This window comes from Branchiostoma floridae, chromosome 4 (genome assembly GCF_000003815.2).
Source record: "Branchiostoma floridae strain S238N-H82 chromosome 4, Bfl_VNyyK, whole genome shotgun sequence".
Lineage (NCBI taxonomy): Eukaryota > Metazoa > Chordata > Leptocardii > Amphioxiformes > Branchiostomatidae > Branchiostoma > Branchiostoma floridae.
In genome coordinates, this window is record NC_049982.1 from 15,837,261 (window position 1) to 15,854,359 (window position 17,099).

Here is a 17,099-nt window from a genome sequence, read left to right on the forward strand (position 1 = left end):
TTTTCTTTAAAGGTTTTGCAATATAGAAATTTTATGAAACGATATAGTTCTGTCGTCATCTGGAGTGGCGAACTCATACCATGTACATCTGTTCGCGTGAGCTATGGCTCTGATAATCTAGATGTGTTGGTAATGGTCCCAATGGGACAATAATAACAATAAGCTGCTCCTCAAAGGGGTAAAATGCCCCTATAGGACCCGTGACGTAATGTATAGATCTGTAGGATATTTTCAACACAGACATGGCTGGACTATGCAGAGACTAATGGATGCCGCACTGACACACAAGGAAGACTACATTTATGATGATTTCTCCTATCGTCCATCCTCTCACCTGTCATGGGAGATACGTAAAACGTGATGGTCAATCAGCCTCATGGATTATTATGGAATTGCCTTTCAAATTTCAATAAGCGAGCCTGTCTGGCCGGCCAGTCAATATAGCCCTTCCGCATGTTGACCTTTGCAGTCATGTCTAAACACTGTCTCCTGGGTGGCAATTTGGAGCTGATAGAACTTGATTTGCAAAGAATTTGTTCAAAATCTCGGCACGTTTCATCCTTCTGATGCCGTATCACTGACGCCAGGATCCAGCGTGGCATAATGAAGGAACCGGCTTTACTAATAAGCTTGAATCCCTTTGCTCACGTGGGTGACTGAAATACAGATTAGGATCGCAGAGACGCCTGTGCAATTTGAACCTTGGACTGTTCGTTACAGAATACCATTGGATGACGGTTGCCTTGTCGATATCGGTGTCACAGTCTTTGAAATAAATTCCTAGCTAACATTTTGACTGAACAGTGTTATTCCTTTACCTAATCTCCAAAGTTCCTGTTGGCAAAGTAACTGGACGTCGTCCTTACCGAGCGGTGTTTTATTCATCTCTGCATATTGAGAACCCGCATGTACAGAATAACCTTTCCTACAACACGTCTCTGTACATAGGGTCATAGGGTGCCATTATACTTTACTCCAGTCCACAATAATCATTGATACTGTACTGAACCTGACATGTACTGTAGCTACTCCAAACATGGCAGGAGTGCCCTGTTAATTGTCTCATTTTCTCCCGTGATGAAGCATGACACACATTTGAAAAGAGCAATTATCCTTTGCAAAGTTTTCACATGGATCACTGTTGTCATTTATGTGGCCTTGAGCGAGTTTCTACATTAGCGTATTGCACTGCGTTATTGGCCTTTCTGCATTAATGCTTGTCATGTCCTTTCTTTATTAGATATAAGTCCACTTTTTATTAATGTTGTTTCGTGTTTCTGGATCAGCCTATGGCGGCAATGGGTGTGCTTTGATTAAAACAGTATATCACTCATCTCTCTGTCTGGTACATGAAAATATTCCATTACCCCCAGACAAAGCCGCTATGACCTCTGCGGACATTATCAGCACAATACATGGCATAGCTAATTATAATATATCAAACAAACTGCTTCACTGACAGCCTCAGTGCCAGGTGGCATGGGTTACTATGCATCTTCAGTTTAAATGTTTTCTGTGGATTTGATGAAAAATATGCTATTTTAAACTGTTATTTACGTGCAATCATCTGGGATCTTTGCTGAATTGGATGACTTATCCTTAAATGCAGTCGGAAGCTGAAATTAAGTATCCTTTAAACCTACATCCATCATGTACTTAAGGAAATGTACCAGTTGTATCCAGCGTTTCTTAGAAGTGCCTGAACATGACAGCTGGAAACCCAAACAAACTGCCAACGCCTATACATAAGCCATACAGATTTCATTTGCAGTGCAAACATCAGCGGTAGCTGGGGGCACACCCTCGAGAGGCGGCGGTAAAATGCGCGGCTTACAGGTCGTGTGCCGCATCCATACCGTGCAATCTATCTCATTAGAAATGTAGGAGTGACTCACCCCTCCAGCAGTACGTTCCCCCCGACGCTTCTGAGGAAGGAGTCCCATTCAGCCTGCAGCGTGAGTATATCAGGAGATACGGGCGGCGTCTGCGACTCGTACATCTCGTCCAGCCCATCCTCCATGTTGCCTGTGCCCAGCATCATCTGACTGTGATCTATCATCAAAAAACGTTCGAACGCCGACACGAACTGGTCGCGGTGCAGCCTACCCGACCGCTGGGTGTCCAGGAGGCTGAAGACGTACTCGACCTGCTCCGGAGTGAGGCACAGTTCACTGTATTCTGACAGAGCGATCTCCAGGTCTCTCATAGTAATGAAACCCTTCTCGTCTACGTCACACAGCGAGAAGATATTCTGGGCCATCCTTTTAGCGCGTGACGTCAGCAGGCCGGGCGGAAGTGAAATGTCGTCCATCTTGGATTGTTTCCTGTGTCAAAAAATCGAAGCGTTATATTTGATATTCAACTCTATATTGTTATAAAAAGATTGTCGTAAAAATATATGAAAATACTACACATTTAGATCACGTACCGCAAGAAAAAGAGGTTAACCTTATTCACGTTATAAGCCGCACAACACAACACAACTACAACGGAAAACAACGAAGCTTGAAGAGGTGAAGCACATTCATGGCAGTATGGAGAAGAGGATGTTGTGGACGGTTACTGCCATCAAAGAGATGTAATAACTAACCTGCCACATTGAATCCTGATCAGAGATAACCGATCACCTTACCAAACATTTTGGCGCACTCACGTGGAATAATTAGCATTGCAGCTATCGATCAAGATCGACTGTATAATAACGTGAGCGCGCCGTATCATTTTGCATACTGCGCGTGGTTAAGAACAGTGATATTCTTTACATGGCTATAACGATCTACCAATCAGAGCGTGTGTTACAAGAGTAACAACGTTTTCAGCACCTTGGACAGCACCATTGGTGAGGCAGAGTGGGGGGGGGGGGGCACAGAGAAGAGGAATCTGGGCTATTCTATACCCCTCCTTATCATGTTTAGCAGTTCTACTGTGATAAAATGTATTTTGAAAGAAAACCAATCCTAGTAGGCAACATCCATCCAGTAACTGCTTCCATCTGTTTATCACCTATTTAATCACCAAACTGCCGTACAACATAACTGTCATTTTCATTCCCGGGAAATAATTTCGTGAAGACATATGCAGCTTCAGGCCTCAGATTTCTCCGCATATTATGATCAGTATATGTACGTAAATCATTGAGGATTTAGAACGCCCGACCCCTAGATGAAATGTGACACCTTGTTACCCCGGGGATGCATGTCTAACTCATCTGTCACAGGAATGGTGACAGACTTTGAACAAGGTAGCATTTTGGTTTGCAAAACGTCTCTAACTAGTTGCCTGTTTACAATTCCAAAGGAGCAAGGATCGCTCAAGGCGGCCGGATGAAACGTCAACATACAAGATGAATAGCTCTGCAATGGCAACGAGATGATAAAGGATAAAAAATAAAGAGATTTTTAATCACAGAGGCACGCAAAAAGGTATCACGGAAATCTGGTGAGCACTTCGAAGGGAAAAACAGCGATATACCCACGAATATACACAAGAAAGAGGGAAGCAGTAGGGAAGCACCAACTTTTTTTTCATACGAGGGCGTATATATACCTCTTGCCTACCAGGATGCCGCACAGGTCCGCCCTTAACTACAGAGGCTGTTATCAGAAAGCCGGTATCGAGTCCTAAGCGGCACTAAACATCGTGTTTGCAGACTTGCCATAAAAGAATCATCACCAGCCAGATGTCGTGTAAGGAGAAATTCATCATCGGAGAATGAGAATTTCATAACCCATTAGAACGTTCACATTATAATGCCATCGCTGTTGATATTTGCTGAAGGTGTGGAAGCTGCTTTTGGATCGCGTTTAACCTTTGTGGTAGTGCAAACACTGCGGCGCCCGAGGCTCCCATGTGGTCTCTATGCCGATGTTTACTTCTACCTTCATCACCTTTGCATTTGGCCGTATAATAGCGGGTCAATATGAATAAGTCCCCATTAAGCCGCTACGATGACTGACTTAAGGTATATCTAAATGTTTAATGAGAACTACTTCGGCTTGCTGTCACAGCATAGTTTTCTCTCTGTGAATCAACACATGACAAACAAAGTGATATTTTTCCTAATAAAGCTTATATCGTTTTCTCTCTGTAAATCAACACGTGATAAACAGAGTAATATTTTTCCTAACAAAGCTTGGGCCACCATGCACGGAATCTGGCGCACAAATGCCTAAAAGCATACTTAGTTTTGTCACCACATTGCACAGATGTCAACAATATCAATAATCCCTGCCAAACTCCATACGGCCGTGATGATATATATTATATATTGTCTGTACATTGATATAAGCAATTACAGAAAAATAAGCACAAGGCGGGGAACAAACTACCTGGATTTCTGAAAACTAACTGGAATTATTTACTATGTGTATGGGGACAGCCTTGTCCTTATGTTTGGTTCATCTAAAACAGCCCTAGGTCGGTTTGCAAACATACGACAGGTTGGCGTGTGGTTCTTGCGGCTGTTAATCGAGGTGTCACGAGGGCGGGGTGCTATCGAGAAATGGGAGTCACATCCGGACGATGACGTTTCCATCAATCACCATGGTGACGGTGATTTCGTGTGCAGAATCCCAGGAAACAGCGTTATCATCACTATTATCATCATTCATTCAGGCATGATTGTGCCAATGGCAACAGATAGAGATATTCTACAACTATGTTTTTCTATAAGTCGAACGGAAGGGAATAGTACAAACAAATCAATTTCTGGTGTTGTTTTAGTGTATCGTGAAAATGTGTTACGTACTGTATTTCTTGGTGTGACCAAGGTTCGAGATAGGGAGCTGTGCTAAAACAGCGCGAGAGGATTTGGGCAGCATGACAAATGCTGTGTGGCATTGAAAATGTATATAAATACAGAAACCAGACTGTTTAGTTCCTGACATTCTCTTCTTAACATCTTTGCCACCTTTTGACATTTTCGTTGGACGTCACTTCATGCTTCGTCGCATTCGTGTAATTCTGTGATAGAGTAAAAACAACCTGTTGGCTGTAAGTACTGTTCGATCCAAGTTTGAACCGTTTCCAATTAATCAGCCATCGTCTTCCGGTCGCCGGGGGAGTTAGGCGGCCACAAATGAAACAAAACAAGCGCACATCTGTCGGAGCTGCAATAATCCAACCATATCAGATGATGTGAACTCTACCGGGGGGGGGTATACTGTGTAGAGATGTATTTTCATTTCGGAGCTGCCGGGAGACACTCAGGTAAAATTGATTTTTAAGCCGGCCACGCGGAAGTAAAATCCCCGTGTTATAACTGCACCGATGGACTGGGATTGGTGCAGATTAGTTCATAGTTTGGAGACCATTACTATGATGAGTTCCAGGAGATTATAGTCTGTGTGATCTGTTCATGTCATAGACGTTAGTTACCTAATATTTCATCAATGGAATATGCAATGCACTTGCAGCTTTTAGCATATTAGCATAGTATAACATAACAGAATGCAACATAACACGTAAATAAGATAGATACTGCATAAAAACCATATACTTTCGTAAGTGAATATTTCATTGGTGCAGTCAATGCACAGCGGCAAAATCGGGCCAATATATGATCCCAACACAAACCCTAGCGCGAAGACAGTGATGTGCCGTAATGGTAGGATTGCTAGTAGAGCAATCGTGTGGAATTTCTCTGTAGGAAGCGACCTTTGACCTCACTGAGCGACATCCCCCGCCTGGGTCGGGAGGGCTCGCCTCTCGCTTATCTTTTCATCCGAAAATTTCCTAATTATAGTTGTCATCAATAGCTTCTATATCTGTATAGCGAAGAAAGTGATGTGCCGTAGTCGTAGATTCTTCTGGCCTATTCTATATTATCCTTTTACACACGCCCCCTATCGATTCTGCGCGAACAATGCTTGAACTAAGATCCAAGATCACAGATTTATCTCATGTCTTTTATTCCAACAAAATCATTTTATCTTATATAATTTTTTATATTAAACTTAATTGAAATTGCATCAAAGGTCATGCAATATGGTCACTGGGCAGCTAACTAGCTGATATTGTGACCAGATACATCTTGGAAGTTGATAACAAACCCTGTCAATTTTCGTAGTTCCGACCGACCTGAGACTAAAGTCGCCTGCATCCTGTTATACCTTGTCTTCATTCAAAAGGATAAGACTATGAGATCAGTCAAGGAACTTTATGCTTCAGTAGATTTTAAAGAGCTCTAACGACACCTGCATATACACCTGACGAGAGGTGTTTCAAACTAAAAATAAGTCACTTTCTAATGAAAAAAAAACTTCCCGAGTTTCGATAGTAAACACTGTGCCAAACAACACCATGTAGTCATGTAGAAATGCAGAAATCGCTTGGCGACTGGAACCCGAATTTGGATACAATTTGAATGGAGGCTCTCGTAAATAAACCATGCCATAAGTCCTGACAAGAACGATACATGTTGCAAATCTAATTAATTATTTGCTTTGGTATACCCGCCAATGGGCACAACACTCAAGAGTTGCCTAAGATATAGGATGTTAGGCGTTGTTTCAAGTCTTTTGAAGATTCAGAGCGTGTGATCATGGGTATTCTCCACCATTACGCTACAATATCGCCACGTCTACCTCTGGTACAGTCATATCGCACTGCGAACCACAAAGCCTGTCTAACACAAGACCAATTGCCTAGAAAATGACTCCTTCTCCGCCATAAAAAGAAACCGGGGGAAGTAGAGCAGTAATATGTCTGGGCAGATGGCTCATAACAGGTAAAGTTCGAAATGACCCACATGGAATAAAACACACCAATCGACCTGCGCGCTTGTCAATGCTCCATGGCTGTGGAACTGTCAGTTTAATGCACCTATATGGATAGAGCACTTCCATGGTCCATCTGGATTTGGCATGGTTTCAAAAAAAGAACCAGGAGGTTTATTGTGCCTGATGGTTTCGCCGCAATGATTCCGGATATGGAGAACTCTTTAGCAAAAAGGTTGATCTCTTAAATCTATACAATATGACGTAATTTATGTAGTAACAGTGTAAAGCACTGTCGTAAGCCCAGCGCTATTGTTTGCTACATTTTCAAAATCAGTTAGGAGACTCTGAACGAATGAATGAAAACGGTCATTCTTCCAAAATAAGACAACGGTTATGCGTCCAAAATAAGACCTTGAAAAAATTCAATTGGCCAAGACGCCACAAAATTCTAATCTATGATTGTATTTACGTCAGTAAGACAGCGCCACGAGCAATAAACTTTGCTTCTATGATATGACAAGCTAACGTCCTATGTAGGGACTATTTACAGCTGCCCATGCACGTTTACAGTTTCCGGCTATGCCTGATTGTGTAGCCCACCATACTTATCGTCTAATAGAGACGTTGAAAGCTGAATTACCCAGGGGCAATGAAATGCAGGCTTGGAGGTTGAACACGAGCTCCCCTCGGAACTAAATAAATCTATCGTTCTCAATCCCTGTAAGGAAAAATTCGTCCATGACGTATGCACAACTGGAAGATGTTGACACTTTGTAGCCCAGCGCTAGAAGGGGTCATGTGGGATGTGTGCCTGTCCGCCCACGTGGCTTTACAAGTTGATTTGGACTGCCAGGCATGAGGTGATAACAACGCTGACGCATAGATGATTTTCTGTTGGCGTTTTACTTGGCATTCGGGCTGACATGTTTTCCTACGGCATGATTGCGCAGGAATATCTCTTACAACCTGACATTATAATGCAGTCCTCTGCAGTTCGAGGAAAGTGACTCAAACAGTGCCTGTGTAAGCCTCGCTCGCAATGCATAAAACGTAAAGATGCATTCCCTGTTGTGCTAAAACCGCCGTCGGTAACGCATTAACTTTTTTGTATTCTATCTAGGAATATACCTCAGGAGACAGATTAACAGCTGGTGCAGATGGAAAATCCATCAGCGTCCAAAGAGGTCATATCCTTTGGTCCATTATATCGGTATATAAGGTTATGTTACATATATATTGCCTACAAATCTGTATCTGTGTCGGTGTGTGGAGTATTCTCTGATCTTATAATTGTAAGAGTCCTTTTTGTCCTGTGTGACACTGCGGTGACTCTTCCATACCGTGTCGAAAATGGCTTTGGTCTTCAGAAATTCGCAATTGTTCATGAGTGCCTCTGCAGCAAGTCGGTACAAGACATAAATTGGGGAATAAGTAGTTTTTGTACATTTCGGAGCTTCCCCCACTCTCTTCAGCTCCGCGCACGTTAACCATCTTTTATCCATACTACTTCTTACAACAAAAGGTACAGGAAGGTCACGAGATATTCTTGAATTCTTTGCAGGGAATTCGCATTCAATGTAGAATGTGCCTCGGTAAGGATGGATCACGGTGGTCATTAGGGGCTAAAGAGGGGCAGCAGCCCTGTGTATGACGCAGGCCACTACGCACAACTCTATGGTTTCCTACTACTAATCAGGGCACGACTGTACTCCCTATAGGTGGGTTTACACGTGCGCATATTTTCAAGTGCGCATGGGGTCTTAGTCTCTACCAGGCTCCATAGGTCACTGGCAAAATAGTAGAAATTGGACAAATATAGATAAATAGCATGCCAAACGAGTTAGCTGGCCGAGGAGTATGGTTTTCAACCGGCAGGCATGTTATCTGGCTATAGTTGTCCAATTTCTATCATGTTTCCGGCGACTTGTGTAGCCTGGTAGAGGCTAAAACTTCCATACGGACCTCATACGGACTTGAATATATCCGCACGTGTGAATCCACTGGTCAGTCTGATCAAGGAAGCCTCCTTGGTCTGATCAACACAAGCCCACAGCGCAGTGCCAGACCAGTTGATTGAAGATGAGTCCACCCACGATCACGCGATAAGACCCTTCAACGTCGATGTTATGTAAAGCTACAGGACGTCATATCATCGTCAGTACGGTTCAGAGAAGTTTCAATCACACCGTGACAGGTTTCGGTTGTTTTAGCATTTTCCTAGTGCACACGTGCGGGTCAGTAACAGCTTCTTACTCAGGGGGAATTGTCTGGTATACGGAAATCATTTGGGAAATTTGCTTCCCTTTATTGGATCTAAATCAATCGAGTTTTAAAAACGTGTTATCTTTTAATTGTATTTACAATCGTGGAAAGGCCTCCAATAACCCCCAAATATCCTTCCTGGTCCTGCTATCTACATTGCTGTGCAGACGATTCCAGCAAGCTTGTCTGTAATTCTGCTGCGCAGATCTCGTGTATCAGACATGTGTGTGTGGGTGGGAGGCAATATTGCTCAACTTTATGAGAGAAAGGATTTCTATATTACTTGTGCCAACTCAAATTCCTACGAGACTAGTAATATATATTGAGATTATTGAAATACCCGGCTACATGTCTTAAGATTACAAACGTATTTTCCGAAGAATGATTGATTGTAGTGCAATACTAGTCATTGGTACTGATGACAGGAAATGACTGATTGAGTCCTGTTATTCGCAGTGCAATAAAGAAATAACAAAATGCCATGAAAATAATAGTTAATCTACTTCTCGTACAACCTATGTGAACCTATTCGTTCTTTGGTTTCTGTTATATGTAAACGTGTCCGAGTGGCTTGCTAGTAATTTCATTTTTATGAGTGCGCAGGTACGGAGTTCAGTTTACATCCACCGTAAAAGTCCATTATCTATGCTAAAGAATCCAGCCCTATATCTTCTAGCTGATCTTTCAAACGCTGTTACTGAAGCTCTGCCAAGTGAATGCTAACAGGCAATGACCAGGTTCGACTTCAAAGCTTACAGAGTCTTGGTGATGAAGCAAACCTTACCGTATCTTAAACAAAGTGATGAGATTATAGACACATGGAAGGTTGTACATTGGATTGGATAAGGATAATTTACAAAGCAATCACGTTTCCAAAGAAATCAGACCCTTGAAGATGACCACATCACTTAAGACGATGTCTGCATGAGAAACTAAAGAGGCGGTAAACGTGGTCTTCGGTTTCTTACATGTCTTAATGGTATTCTGGATTGGTGTTGATAAATCAAACCAATAGGACTGTTAGGTCGTGTTTTTTTGTATCCTCAGCGATCCAAAATCAAAGAATACAGGGGGCACAACCATATCGAATATGCCATGAATACAGATTTCTAGCAAGAGAATAAGCTGCGTGTAGTTGTTTTTGTATCACGTTGCATTGAAATTAACGTAGAGCACGATAAGTGGATATGTAACGTCCTTTGTGTGCCAGGTGCACAGCTGTGAACACAATTGGATTTCGCATACCACGTACGGGAGTACGACGGGGTATCACAATGGTGGATGTGCAGAAAAACAATTTGCAGGTCGTCGCCAGTGAGTCTAATCATATCGAGTGACATTATACCATATCATTTTAACGTCTTGATTTCACACTGTATCTAGTAGCCTGCGTCGGCAAATAAGTTGCACGTCAAAACATATTGTTTGTCATGGGCCTTACAACACGAAACAGTTATAAACTCTCTCAAATCATACATAACAACTCTATTAGGTCGACTCAAAAAGAATGATTACTGTTTTGATACAGAACCTAATGGACAAATTAGAGGACGGCGGTTTGACATAAATACTGCGTGAATTCAGTAGGCTCAATATATATGCAGCATCACCAAGCAAAGCAGCAGGGCGACCAATGGCACACACATACACGGCAGGTAACCACCTGTTGGAGCCTACAGCTGTGCCACAGACTTATCGATCCAAAACAATCAGTACCAAATGAAAACCCATCTGTATGAATGATATAAGATGTGGTCCATAAAGATTACAGTATTCCTCATATGCTACTGCCACGGCAAGCACCATATACATGAAGATATATGAAGAAGCAGGTGCGATAGTTGGGTATATAATGTATACTAATCGCGAAGTGACAGTCATTCTGTTCTGTGATTCAAAAGTTCATTTATGGCTATTCTTATTCATCTGAACTATTGGAAAATAAAGTTGCTTGATCCACATACGTTGTTGTTTGTGGCACAAATGCAATGTGAAATGATCTTGTTGATAATTGACTGCAGGTGTGTTAAGGTGATGGCGCTAATCATGACAGAAAACACGTACCGCGCCATTTGATGCGATTGGCAGAAAACAAACCGCCATCACGACGACTCCAGTTGTCAGAGCCATTTTTTGAGATGACATGCTCAGACTGACCGCGCGTCTTGGATAACGATTACCATCTCTCATGCATGATACAGTTGTGCTGTAGCGCAACATGACATAGCTTTCCTTTTCACAGATACAACACTACACCCTCCCTCCCCCATGACAAGTGTAAGCGTAGCAGTGCGGGAATATCCAATTTTAGAAGATGGAACAAGGACACTACGATTCAAATCATACTACTGTAGAAATCTAAGAACCATACTTGATTCTAACACTGGAGTTGCTATACATTCATCAGACGTTTCCACCCAGCATCAACGGCCGCGAGACGTTCTCTCGGAAAGCATTTGCGGTGTGACACTCTGTAATGTACACGGCGAGACTGCTAGGTATTAGAGGCAAAGTTGCGATAGAAATGATGATGTTACCTAGAGATACAGCTATCCCTTTGCAGAAGCGGCTTTCCGTGGCGTCTAGCCGGCGTGGTAGAGGCGAGACGCCGCTGGAGGATGCAGACAGGAGGGGGAACCAGCTGGCTGGAGATAGAACCGTCTCGTGATGCGCCAACCTCGAGCGCGCACTACACTGCCTGCTAATTATTTCCCACACCGCGATCTATCACGGCCGCCCGGCGCTACCTGCGGACGTGACGTGCATGCCAAACTGACGTGGAGGTCTGTACCCGGGAACCCACGGATCACCTTACTGTACATGTTTACACGCTGATGGTAACAGCTTTACATGGAAATCGTCTTGGGGCTGAACGAATTCGAAGTTTCTGGGAACGTGAGCTACATAAGGATGATGAACATTGTGGTTTTCCTTACTCCCAACACTTCACATAAGTTGAAATACAGCTTTGAGCTGATCGCGATGTGTCTCAAAAAGTGCCCTACATCTACCATTCAGACAGCGTACCTACCGCCACACCAAACTTCAATCATCAATGTACAGGGAACTTGAACCTGAAACTCAACAATCTAGATTGATCAGAGGCCTACTTTGGCGTTAACATTGGAGCACGTACACTTTCCTGCTATATACAATACTTAGTGTCGCCATTTGTGAATATGTATAAAGGAAGAGGTTGTACCGAGGAACGCATATCCTGTCATTTGTTTGCTTCTGACGCATCCTTAACTTGTCAGATCGCTGATATATAATGTCTTCACGGGTCAGCTTACATGTACATGAGGCAATCTGACAGGGGCATTGATTACCGGACAGTGTACCTGAATCAAGGCCAGTTCATAAAGTCCCTGCCGCACATCCAGGACCTTCCCCGGACATGACCCCGACCGCTACTCAAACAAGGAGCAATCTGACCAGTATCACGCCACTTTTATTTTTCGCTACGACCGTGTCACTATCGTTTCCCAACCTACACAACCTAGCCACGACCTTTCACAATGTACATGACCTACTCTCGACTGATGCCGGAATGTTTTCGGACTCACAAACATCCCGACTTGTAGCTGCGGACCGCCGACTCCATCCTGACTGTTTCCCAAGTAATATAGATTGACAACTCTCTCACGAATTTAAATTGACATAAGCAGTATTCTTAAAAGGGGGTCTATTTCAACGATCCACATTTAGATATTGTAAAGATCCCCGAGAAATCAAATTGGGTGGAGTTAAAGTTAGCTTCAATACGGCTTCCAGGGTTCTACTGTGTTTGTAATCATGCCAGTTGTGTGAAGGTCGGGGTGGTTGGTACACACGTCTAACAGTGGTCACCTCGGTTTGGAGTGAGTTAAGAGGGACTCGTCTTCAGAAGGGTCTGAAATGGTTCGTGGGCAAGTTGGGAACTGGTTGGGAGTACGGCACGGCGTGGTTGGTCAAATTTGACTCACCACAATCACTACTGTCTTAACCAGTTGTCAATCAGTCCCAACTGTTTCAGAACTCATTGCAAACCTCCCGTCCATTCCGGAATGTATCAAACGTTTTGAAACATTCGGCTGGGCTGGGGCAGCCGACCAGTAGCCAAACTGCCAAACACAGCCGACTCCCAACCATGGATGGGGTAGGTTGAGTATATGTGATAGAAGCGTTATAAAGACGAACGCGCACAACTACTTGTGTTGTGCATTTCATACATATATACCGCAGTACACATTTCCAGAAATGTACCCGTACTCAGCCCGGAAAGGACAGATCTATCTGATTCTCGAACATGTCCGTATCAAATCGTAAGACGAAACTGTATGAGCACAAATCCTTGTTCTTCAGACATTAACAAAATTACCGGTGGACGCCCAGGATATTGGCAAATGGGCGACATAATGTATACTGATGACATTCACATCTTCCATCACTACAACAGGAGCCGTTTTCCCATGTGGAACATTTGTGGATATTTGCTGGGCTTTTAAGGAAGAATTCCTAATCTTCTGTAATTTAGATCAAATGCTTCTGTGGAGAAAGAAAAGGCTTGCCGCTAATGTGAACATGCTGGCGGATTTTATATCAATGACAATACGTCGTGTTTTGCTGGTATACCTTTGGCTACATTGTAGTTAAGGCTAACAGTGCACTTTTATCACCAGCTGCCTCTTTCGCTTAATAGATGTCATCAACAGCAGGACGACCTTTTTCAGAGATTATTTGATGTCACCTTTTAAAGTATTCAACCTGTTCTTGCAGAAAGGAGGCTTTGTGCTTTTTGTACCAATGGCTCGTGAGATATATCTTGTTCATACTATCGTTTATGGTTACTCCAATGCTTGTAGTGTACAGACAGCCTTTGCATTGTAATAGGTTCATGGCTCTAAGTACGCATGGACAGCAATATGTATTGTGGGTAATAAATGCCAAGGGCGAAGGCTCATTAACATAAACAAATGTCATGCAAATCGAAACAAAACTGGTTCACTAGTTAGGTACCATAAACTTTGACTTAAATGCATTTCACTGTACATACGTACTCACAATCGTGAAACTCTTTTTTACTCATGGCGTGGACTTTAAAATTCCATAACTTGCAAATACATAAACGTTGCCAAGGTAATCACGTGATGTGACCGGCATGGCTATTTAATGTTACATTGTGATGTACATTCCGGTTGACTAAAGACAACTAATGAAACAACAAGGACGAGCGATATTTCCAAACTGAAGTTCCATCATGTTGTCAGGGAACTTTGGAAACTGTATGGAAATTGAACCGCTGACTGTAAGCCAGGTGTCATGTTGGGCGGGCACAGTTTTGCTCAGGGAATGTCTGTCCCTTGCTGAATCAGGCTGGTTGTAGCTTTATCCTCCATAAGTTTTCAGTCGATTATCTACTATATTTGATAAGATATCTACGGTATCTTATATGTCTAAATAAAGACATTTCATATGTTTCACAGCGATTGGGCCCGAACAAATAAGCCAAATGTACATCAGACAAAAAATGAATATACATATCATGTTGATTCTCTCCCATACTCTTTCATGTCACATCATTCATAACGTCTGGAAATCCCCTGCAACCAATTATATGTGACAAAGCGAAGAATTGATAAGTCTTGGCGGGCCTGACCTATTGTTATCACCGCGTCATCGTGTAGTGGAAATGTTAGTCTGTCGTCTCTTTTTAAATCTCAGGAGTATTCTGGTGTGTCACCCACACACCGTACCGTATAAACAGGTACATTGTACATGTACTAGGAAGCATGTTTTGTACACAATGTAGTGCATTCGTACTATCTGTATCTCACCGACTAAGTATGTATAGTGATGAGAAATCTGTACCAGGTGGCAATTATCGTCTTATGTTTGTAAACAAACAAACAAACAAATAAACAGACAAACATACAGACAAACAAGGATGATAAGATTCAAGCTAAATGAAAAGGTTTTGCATGTCGTAGCTGTAGAGTTATTTTCTTTTATTGACGTTGATCTACTCTAATGTTAACTCTTATCTATTTTGAGTGACTGACATCACCAACACATCTGGATGTCCAAGCTTCTGTGGTGTCTGCCCCGAAGTTAAACCACAGAAGCTACTATTAACATTATCACAATCCTTTCAACATAGACGATAGTATACTGTAACTATATTTCAGGTATATTTTTCAACTGTTTATCGCTTCTACATCGAATATCTGTGTGAACTGACCTAACTTCGCATGTTAGCCACGTATCTGGAATCCAAATTGGCTTTCATAGAAAGGCGGCCAGCACGTCGGTCAATACTAATGATATTTGCTAATGGCCTCCCGAAGATATAAAAGCGTAAATCGGATTCCGCAAGCAACTTCATGAAGAAAGGCTATAATCCAGTGAGATCAAACCAGTGCATTGTAGCTAGCAATTTAAGGCTTACAAATTGGCGAAGATGGACAATTTTCGCAAACTCGCCGGTGCATGTTACGGGATGTTTCTCTAGAGGATGTGTCTTGTAGAAAATAAAATGGAAGTCCTGGATATGTGACTGAATTGTCTGACCAAATTTCTGTACACCGGTACCATAATGGTAGAATGGCTTTATGGAGCGTTACCTTGTCTCGTTGATGCTACCAACGGTTTTGTTTGTAAAATAACAAGAGCATTTGATGATTTTGGCTGTATGTATCTACATTTTAGTGGACTTGTAACGTAACGCGTAAATAATCCTTTTGTGAGATCAATTACGTCCCCAAAATAACTTGTACGTGCTTTTATTGCCTATTTATAACCATTTCACGATATAGATGTATAAGATGTTGAAAGTCACTATGAAAGCGTGCATAGTAGTTCAGATATTCAGTCCTGTGCGACAACTACAACAGCTGCCTTCTATAAAAATCTAATGCAACGCGGAACCTACAACTCGAGAAGCTCAGTGTAATTCAATAGACCGCGGCAACAAGTGGTGTCATAAAAGTGCTCTTACTCAGCTTGGATGTTTATAACCTGTCAATCGATACAACGCATGTTATATGACAGGGTGAGAGAACACATTTAGCGGGTCAGAACATGGGAATATTATACTGCATAGCAACCATGCATTCTCCCTATTTGACACCAGAGGAAGTAACGTAAACTTAACGCAGTAGTTTGTGATTTGCTATCACCGGGAAGATGTGGTCCAAGATAGACAGGGTACAATAATCAAGATCAGGGATAGGATCGGTACATCAGGTGCGCACGACACACATTTCTATTCCTTAAGGTGAATTCTGCATTTCACATGGAAGCCTTTTACGGCGAGGTCAGACCACGGAAATCCACGCTTCGTTCTGCGGCAGTGCTAGCTCTCTTCAGAAATATCTGTCCTGCAAGTCAGCATATCTAACAACTCTGATCCAGGCATAGCACTGGCCCATCACCGCCATTACCATTAGATGGGCCCGTTAGTCTGACAACGGTTGTTGATGAGAGATATGTACAGATAACAGCGGAGGAAGGCAATCTTTATTTGTACTTCCCTCAGTGACTGGCAATGAATTATGTAAGCCCATGTATGGATATTCTTCTCTGAGGGTAAATGAAACTGTTGCAGATACAGTCAAATGCTATAAAGTGTTCTTGTCTATAGCGGAAAGTGATGCATTTCTGAAGAGCCTGACTGCAACTACTAACTGCATGTGTTTTGAGAGCTTCGATCAGGGAAATGTTGGAGGACTTCTAACTGAATGTCTTCAATGCTGCCTCTGCTTCAGATAGCAGCAGCCAGTCGGAAGACGTTTCCCGTCCTGGAGATAAGACGGCGATGATTGTTTTTGAGGAATTAACAGTTTTCTACACCAAAGCTTGCAAATCGTCGACACAGTTATTTAACCACGGCGCTCCAGACAGACGCGGTGATTTATTCCTCTGTAACAAAATCACGCCAAGTTGGCTGCGCCTTACTGCTATAGCCTGATTATATCGCGCCTAGCTGTCGAATAACCGGCTTTCTATTTCGTACCTTTAGAAATTGAGAAGGATCGGTCGAGTTGGAGGGGAACAGCCGCAATTTCCAGGGAAAGAGGAACCACATAATCCCTGACATCGAGACGTTGTGCGTGTAACATTCGCACTGCATTGTTTGCG

At 42.6% G+C, this 17,099-nt stretch overlaps 1 protein-coding gene across 3 annotated transcripts in view; it reads right to left on the reverse strand.

Annotated features, from left to right (window-relative positions):
* The window catches only part of LOC118413495 (ras and EF-hand domain-containing protein homolog), a 37,047-nt gene that overhangs the window by 18,451 nt on the left and 1,497 nt on the right, over positions 1-17,099 (reverse strand). The window contains exons 1-2 of one of the 3 annotated variants that reach the window (XM_035816930.1): positions 11,519-11,696; positions 1,896-2,324 (exon numbers count right to left, since the gene is read on the reverse strand). In XM_035816930.1, the coding sequence (XP_035672823.1) occupies positions 1,896-2,311 (416 nt within the window). In that variant the 5' untranslated portion in view covers positions 2,312-2,324; positions 11,519-11,696. Of the gene's footprint in view, positions 1-1,895; positions 2,325-2,590; positions 2,712-11,518; positions 11,697-17,099 lie in introns of those variants that run through there. The other 2 variants (XM_035816931.1, XM_035816928.1) reach the window with 2 other exon arrangements.